This window comes from Coptis chinensis, chromosome 3 (genome assembly GCF_015680905.1).
Source record: "Coptis chinensis isolate HL-2020 chromosome 3, ASM1568090v1, whole genome shotgun sequence".
NCBI lineage: Eukaryota > Viridiplantae > Streptophyta > Magnoliopsida > Ranunculales > Ranunculaceae > Coptis > Coptis chinensis.
In genome coordinates, this window is record NC_141458.1 from 30646113 (window position 1) to 30654869 (window position 8757).

At 37.6% G+C, this 8757-nt stretch overlaps 1 protein-coding gene and 1 long non-coding RNA gene across 2 annotated transcripts; both read right to left on the reverse strand.

The window, feature by feature from the left end:
- Positions 1–254: 254 nt before the first annotated feature.
- LOC147509120 (beta-glucuronosyltransferase GlcAT14A-like) lies at positions 255–4167 on the reverse strand. The gene is made up of 4 exons (XM_086601431.1): positions 3402–4167; positions 2579–2645; positions 2129–2244; positions 255–2033 (listed from the first exon to the last, which is right to left on the reverse strand). The coding sequence occupies exons 1-4, from the start codon at positions 3922–3924 to the stop codon at positions 1489–1491; spliced, it is 1251 nt and encodes a 416-aa protein (XP_086457557.1). The 5' UTR covers positions 3925–4167; the 3' UTR covers positions 255–1488.
- Positions 4168–8259: 4092 nt separating this feature from the next.
- On the reverse strand, positions 8260–8757 carry LOC147509121 (uncharacterized). Its single transcript, XR_015216508.1, has 3 exons — positions 8669–8757; positions 8494–8592; positions 8260–8394 (listed from the first exon to the last, which is right to left on the reverse strand). It is a non-coding gene; the product is annotated as an uncharacterized LOC147509121 (long non-coding RNA).

Sequence of the window (8757 nt, forward strand, 5' to 3'; positions counted from 1 at the left end):
GATTGTAATATTTGCTTCTGAAGGTGTCCAGTGGCCCACTGGACGAGCATTGATGGGTTCAACTGTCGCACCTTCACCTTGAAAGGGGGGAGGGTGAGCTTTGGGGGGAGGAGGGTGGTTTAAGGGTAAATAAAGTCAACAAATTGTATAAAAAAAAATGTCGTTGTCCTCATTCGACCTAAGTGTACTGGCTTAGGGACCACTACCAAGGCAATGTCATACTTCCAACTTTCTATTCTTCAGCATATATATGTGATGGTGCGATATTGTGGTGAAGATAATGAGAAGTAGTGAAGAATTTTAACTCTAGTTATTTGTTTGGTGGTATTCAGTTTGATTCGGAGTCTTTAAAACTGTATTCTGGGAAGCAATGTGAATGTTAGGTACAAGAGTTGTTATAATCAGTATGTTACTTTCTTTTCAATAGTGAGATTAAACTTTAAATCCTGCTTGCAAAGGTCTTTTGGTGTTTGTGAAAAACAATTGTTGATTCTCATCCTCTGTAGACTCTAGCAATTGTTTATTTGCACCAATTGATTAGAAAACAATAAGAACATTGAACTTATGGTGCAACTTCATGCATGCGTGTAAAATGTGTTTGGTCAATTATTGTCAATTGTGTAGAAAGGACGGTGAGTTTATGAATCATGTACTTCTTTGATGTCTTTTTTCTTGGAAAGTCTGGTCTGCTTTTCTTTTAGAGTCTGGAGTGACTTGGCATGCCCGGGCCGGGTATTGGATATGTTTAAAGGTTTGGTTCATGGTCCTTTCTCTTCTTCTGGAAATCGCCTTTGGAGCTTATTACCTTTTGCGATCATGTGGGGCATTTGGCTAAAGCGAAGCCGTTGTCAGTTTGATGGCATCTCAATTTCACTTAAGAAAACAATTCTCTTGATAAAAGTTTTATTATATAGGTGATCTAAAGTCTTCAAAGAGTTTAGATGATGTTTCTTAAAGTCTTTTGTAGCTAGGTGGGATCGTTGTATGTTCTTAGACACGGGGTGATGGTGCATTTCGTGGGTTTTTTCTTATATTGATTCATTTATTGTAAATGTTTTTATTCTTGATTCTCTTGTAATGTAGGTCTTCTCAGCCTACTCCATTATTAATGAAATTTCACTTTACCGAGCAAAAAAAAAAAAAAAAAAACTTCATGCATACATCATAACAATCGCTTTCTCAACTGTTTCTCTGTGTTTAGTTCATCTTTCTCTATCATTTATCTCTGTGCTTTGTTTTCCCGATTCTTCTTTACTGCTCAATCTTTTTGCCATTCCTGATGCATTGTCTTCAATTTCGTAGATTTGTTTCCTTAGCAAATATATTGTCACGTGATCTGGCTTGGTGACTTCTGTCAGACAAGAAGTTTAACTCGAACTCATACATTCCTGGGTTACAAATTACTTTTTAGCTGACCTGAACCAGGCTTCCAAACTAATCACTGGCATGTGGTAATGCAATATTAAACCCATCGAACCAATGCTGTTCTTATTGCTGATTGCACTGGCTTGATCTTGATCTTGCTTCTGCAGAAATCTTAGACAGGAAACGTCCAAGCCTCAATCCGTAAGGTCCTGGCTTGACTGTGTTAATGTTGCCCCAGTTTGTGCAAGAATCAAGCATGGAAATTGAGTTTTCTGTGCTTTGATTTTTCGTTGGGGACAAACACCATTGTCCTGCCACCAACCCATCTGGTACTCGCTTCAATATATCTTCATCCAACTTTTTTAGCACTAAATCCCATTCCTTGAATTGTCCAGCAAAGGCTGATCGACTTCCTAGCATATTCTTATACTGAGACAGATCAAGGAATTGGGGTTCCATGTTTCGATGGTTATCCTGTGTAAGGTACCTAAGATTGCTGTTGATACTGGTGTTCTGGAAGTGAGGGGAATTGCAGAGGATGGTGTGGAAGTAGTATTCAAGGGGGTTTACAGCGTTAGTGAAATACATAAGTAGAGTTCTTGGTAGGTTGTCCCACCCATTTATGCAGTGCTCCATGAAGCTTCTGGTGGGAATGACCCATGAGGAGCCTGTTCAAGATTTCGAAACAAAGAAAACCAGTTACTATATACAAGAGAGGAAGTTTGCCAATTTCAAGCACTTGGAGATGAAATGAGACACTGACCGTGAAAAATCTTGAAAGCATTGGGTTTTACTCGTTTCTCCGTAGAATAGAAGATTGGGGCATTCCTTTGATTAGAAAGACTTGGATCGATGATGATTTTGTTCGCACTGGGCTCCCTGGAACAAGGTAGTTCATGTAGATTTCAAAACTCTAAGAAGCATTCACACAAACACTATCTTCCATAGCTGTGCATATTTCAAACGAGCATAGTGGCCAGAGAGTTTACCATCAAATGGTTTTGGTTGTGAGGATGAACCACCTTATGATTTAGGAGATATAAGTAGAACGCAGTATATGGCCACTATGCATGTTGATCACATGTGTGTTGAGGTCAACTGGGAAATTTTATATGTTTCTTTGATAGATGGCGGGTTTGCAATTTTCAGATGTGCACGTTTGTCGCTTTTTTTTAGTAGCAATATTCAAAGTTTCAGAATTGTTGGTACTTACTCAATCCGTTTGGAGAAACGAATCAAGTTCAGATCTCTGGGCAAGAAAGTGAAGGCATGTAGGAGATCTGCAAACAAACACCGCATATATTATATTAGTATTTCACTAAGAGAGTTGAAGGGTCTATGAATATGGGACAAGGTTCATATTACAGCACCATCATATCCTTCCTCAGCTGTTCTGGTCGACTAAACAATTCTTTTCTTCTTTTCAAAACTAACACGTTATTTATTTCTGTTACGCATGCACACACAGACGCACACAGTCTGCTGCTCCTTTTGAGATCCATTCTAGAAGTCATAGTAGTTGAATAAGCCATGGTTACTACTTCATCGATGGTGCTGACAAGAAAGCACCTCTAGTCATTAGATGCTGCGAGTTGCAGTAGATATTCTGAGAGCATGTAAGATCTCTCTGTGCATGTAGGGTGATGGTTCCCGGGGTCATTCAACAATTAAATATAGAGATTAGATGAAGGTAATTATCTCAAATGACTTATAGGATTAACCATGTTCTTGACGGTGTTTCTAAAATGACGTGCTATAATTACCAGCTCTTGTGTGTGTGTGTGTGTGTGTGTGAAACTAGTCAGTTAAAAGATGCAGATTAAGAATGGGAATTTATTATGACATTCTTAGATGGAAGGAATAAATCAAGGAACCCTAAATCAATGATGAAGCCACTGAAAATATCGGGAGATATAACTGTTCTGATAGTTGGAAAAGGAGATGACAGTTGGGATAAGGCTTTTATGTTGTTGATTCACTAATATAATTTCAAGTTGAGTAGTGAAAATGGGTCCCAGGGAGCATTAGGAACTTACCATCCTGAGTCATGAGGGGATAATCCGTGCTACTTAGTGTGATAAACCAGTCCCAGTCTCGACTTAGTTTGAGAAATAAAGCAGCTGCATGAAGTGTGGCGGCAAGGGCTGAGGGTCGCATTCGATCAACGAAATTACTGCCATGGACAACATCAACATTACGGAAGGCTCGAAAGACCCTGTCAGATTGGACTGATAGAGCTAGTTTCCTCCTCTCTTGGTCTGACGAGCCAGCATCAAGCTCCAAAAGGTACCGGTTTCTAGGATGATAAACTGCTTTCAACAGACTCAAAATTTTATCACTTTCTCCACTGGTGCCATGAATCCAATATGCCAAAACAGGAGGATAGCCAGGTCCCTTTACTCGAATTCTAGGAACATACGGATAGTCCGCCATTGTTTTAGAGATCTCTCCTCGAATCAATAAACTTGAATATCTATCCAACACTATTAGACACAGAGCGAAAACAACAATTGCCGTGGAGTAAACCAACGCACATGAAGATATTTTGGATATCTTCATTAGGTGGTTTTGCCTGTAACAGCAGAGACGAAGTTTTACTGGAGAGAAATGTGACAGAACTCACCTATGCATATTCAGTACAAAACTTATTGTTTACGAGAAACTTGATTGTCTTTCATTGAACATTTATAGATAAGAAAAGAGTGTGAAACTCTTATGAGGAAGGGTTCATTAGGAAGAAAGGAAAGTGCAAAGAAGGTGAAGGGTTTTTGGCATGGTACGTGAGTACCTACGAGAAATGATGGAATCTCTGATATAATTATGAACTACTCTAGTGACACAGATTTTTTAACTTTAAGTGCTACCAAACGTTTGAAACAAGTAAGAGTGTAATATGGAGAAAGTGATCTTTAGTTCATTAAGTTGTCTGCAGGTACTAGAAAGTATCATTTTAAGGGAGGGAAAAGGAAAGGTTGGTTGGGATCTCATCTCGTTGCGTTGAAATGTTGGTTTCTTTTAGGATTTTGGTGGGATTTCATTTTCAACTTAAAAACTTTATTGTTTCTTCCTTTATTTACTCAGGCTTCTTGTATTTCAACTATTACTTTTTGAAATTCCAAGGTTGTGATGCTGTATGATCTCCAATTGAAACGAAAGGTTTTGATGCTATGTCCTAAGCAGCTCAGCTTTTGCAAGGCTCATTTTGGTACCAAAGGAATAGCACGCATTCTTTCAGTTGAGTGACTTGAGTCTTCAGTGTTGTGTTCCTGTAGGAATGTGAATAAGACTCGTGACCGGTGACCTCCATGCAAGAGACACGCCACGCTGTATTAACTCTTAAGCTCAATGACCAGAAAGCCATACCAACCTAGTCTTGACTTACTAGAGACATTTGGATTTTCAGCAGAACTTGATAGACAGGCATAATAGATAAGTGCAGTTGGTGACTTTCACCAGCCCCAGAAGAAGACATGTAGATTAATAGATGATCCATTCTAAGAATTGAAGCACTTGTTTCACTCAGTTATCAGGAAGGATACTTTTCAGTACTCAATATAGTCTTTGGCATACAGTATATATTCTTCCTAAGTTACTATAGTACTATAGTAAAGTAGTAGATATGTAACAAACATGCCAATCAACTGAAGAAACCGGGCCGAAAGCCAATTTCCCATAGTATTTTGCGAGGTTTACCGGAGTGGAAATACAGACATCATTTCTCGACAATATTTGTGTTGTTTCTTGTTTCATTTTTTTTTTGTATTTGTTATTGACAGACTCCATATTGTGTTGGGCAGACTCCAACAAAAAAAAACAATGATTACAAGTGTATCATTGGTCCCAAAAAATCTAAAAAAATATATATATTATAAGTGTCATTGGTCCCAAAAAATTGAATTCGAAAACCCCAAGCTTAAACAACCCGGCTAAGCCGTTCATTATGCAAACCCAACGATGTGGCCATACCGTTTGGACTGAGTCCCCAAACGGTGTGGCCAAGTCGTTGGGGACTCAGTCCAAACGGTGTGACCACATCGTTTGGACTAAGTACCAAACAACTTGACTACATCGTTTGAGACTTAGTCCAAACGGTGTGGCCACACCGTTTGAGATTTGAACTTTGAAAAAATATAAAGTTATGTTTTTTGGCGTTTGAGACTTAGTCCAAACGGTGTGGCCACACCGATCAAGAGGCCAAAAAACATAATTTTATATTTTTTCAAAGTTCAAATTCCGGCCACACCGTTTGGACTAAGTCCCCAACGATGTGGCCACATTGTTTGAGACTTAGTCCAAACGGTGTAACCGTATCGTTGGAGACTTAGTCCAAACGTTTGGGATTTGAATTTTGAAAAAATATAAAGTTCTGTTTTTTGGCCTCTTGACCGGTGTAGCCACACCGTTTGGACTAAATCTCAAACGATGTGGCCAAGCCGTTTGGACTGAATCCCCAACGATGTGGCCATACCGTTTGGACTCAGTCCAAACGGTATGGTCACATCATTGGGTTTGCACAATGAACGACCTAGCCGGGTCGTTTAAACTTAGGGTTTTCGAATTCAATTTTTTGAGACCAATAACACACTTGTAATATTTGTTTTTTTTTTAGACTTTTTAAGACGAATAGCACACTTATAATAATTTTTTTTTTTTTATTGAGTCTGCCCAAGGTCGTCAGTAATAGGACCTTTTTTTTTTTTTTTTATCATCTAACACAGCAGGTTAGGATTGTGCTTGGACATATTTTTTTGTAATTGAGCAGTGGAACCGCAAATCTCGAATTCTGGAAGTCAAAAAGAAAAGCCGTTATACACGGGCTTGGTTCAACAATTTTAGTCTAATTCTCTGCTCGAGTGGACTCATTAGACTCACATATACCTGTGTTGAATGCGGTCCATGCAGCAGATAACAAGATAACAGATAGATTAGCTAGCCCATAGTACAAAATATTCCGATATATCATGATATTTAGAGATATCTATCCAGATAAAGATATATAAATATCACGATATATTCAGAGATATATACGACTGTAAATATCGGTGATATTTCAACGATATTTGTAATATTTAAAGATATTTTGTGATATTTTGTGTATATAACAATTTTATTTAATATTTATCATTATATTTCAAATAAATATAAATAATATATCATGATATATCAAGAAATATCTACAATATTTTTATTTAATATTTATCATTATATTTCAAATAAATATAAATAATATATCATGATATATCAAAAAATATCTACAATATTTATCGATATTTTAGATATATCTACGATATTTGCATGTGAAACAATGTCAAATATCTCCAAAGAAGAGAATATATCTACGATACATATCTAGAAATTGAATATCGATAAATACCCATATCTTGATATTTTAGGGTTAATTAGACTAAACCCCCCATTTTATGATTCCTTAAACATAAACCCCCATTCTGTTTTCTCCCCATCACACCAACGTCAATATTTTACTTAATACCCTAATTGCCCCTGTTGTGTTTATTTCGAATTCATATGAATTCACATTCCCGCACACTGAAGAGTCGTCCCCCCAGAGCGATATACCTCATCATGCGTCCTATTGCTTAGCCGCATAGACTAGCCACTATAGCTTCCAGATCATAAAGAAACGGCGTATATAACAACCAAACATAATGAAAAAAGGCAGGCCATATACCATAGACCGTCCCAACTAGAATGAAGAAAGGTCTGTGGGAGCTAACCATGGGACAAGTAGTAGGGGGCAGAGATACGAACTAAAATGACACTAAAAGCGCAAATGCCCATATCCGGATAAGCAAATTTTTACATCACAATCTGGAGATGAAAGTGCTGCTCTAGAGACCCTAGCCCCCATTCCAAGGGGATCAATGACTGGACTTTGATCTACTAGTGAAGCTACTCACTGCTTTAGATCTGGGTCCCCGAACCGGAAGAACTAGAAAAAGGGTATGAAACCGGTGAAGCTGTTGGGGGTGCAACCTCTACCCCCGCCTATATTACTTACCACTCACCTACGCTCTTGCAGCAAGCATGCCCAAAGATTAAAACAGGAGTTTAGCTAGCCTGATAGTAGTAAAAGCTTGACATTTCTTACTTTTATCTACTAGCGCGACTCGACCCCGACTACACTACACTTGATATCGAAGAGGCCCAAACACCAAGCAATAGAGTTAAGAAAGGGAGTTCTTCTCCTTTCGAATTAATGCTACTAGTCAGAGAGGATATGAAATAGAGGAAGACCTAACTATCCCAGCAAGCGAAGGAAGACAAGACCTGAAAGCAAGGATCCGAAGGAGAAGCGTAACGAGGATTTGCTTCATCAACAGAATCTGCTTCAACTAGATAGATCGATTCACACTACTACAGAATGACACTTATACCACTGTTTTTAAGTGTGGTATAAATATATTTACCACTATTATACAACCGTGACAATAGGTGGTGTGGTATATAATAATAGCAAAATTGTGGTATATATATTTAACGGATACCACGGTTTTTCAAAGAACCGTGGTTTGTATACCCATTATATACCACGGTTGTCAACAGAACCGTGGCATATAAGCTATTGAAACCGTGGTTTATATTAGTGTATGTGTTATAACACCGTGGTATATAGTTATACTAAAAATACGATTTACCAAACGATTGGTATATATATATATATATTTATATATATATATATATATATATATATATATATATTTAATATTTTAATAATACTAATAACAATCTTCCACTTAAAAACTGAACCTGCATAACAAAATTTACACAGCCGGCCTACATACAACATTTCCATCTTCTCAACAAATTCCAAAATGTACAATAAACTATCAAACATAAATTAAAAAGGTAAGACTCATAAATTAAACTGGGATCCGAACATAGCTAAAACTCATCCTCATTCGCTTCCGACTGAAACACCCCATTTTCCTGGATGAACTGAATAATATCGAGCCGAACACCGTCAAGTTCATCTTGCGTGTATGTCTCCTTCAGTTCTAAATTTATTATCTGGATGAGTCAAAGCACAACATGTGGAGTTACTATATAAGAATAAGGCGAAGTCATTGAATTGAGCCAAATAAAGTGTTTGTCAAAACTTTCGAATACCTTATTTTCAAATGATCCAGTTGAACAAGCTTCTACTATTTCCCTCATAAACTTCATTGTATAATACCCACACTCTGTGCCACCTAGTTGATATGGGCCCTAACATATAGACTCACAACATATGTAAACATATACTTTTCAAATAAAAAGACAATAATGTGTAGGATTTGTTTACCTTGATCTTGTCCCACTTCAGCGGAACTCGTTTCCCATCAACCCTTTGCAATGTAAGGACCGCACTTCACAATAAGATAAATGCAAAAC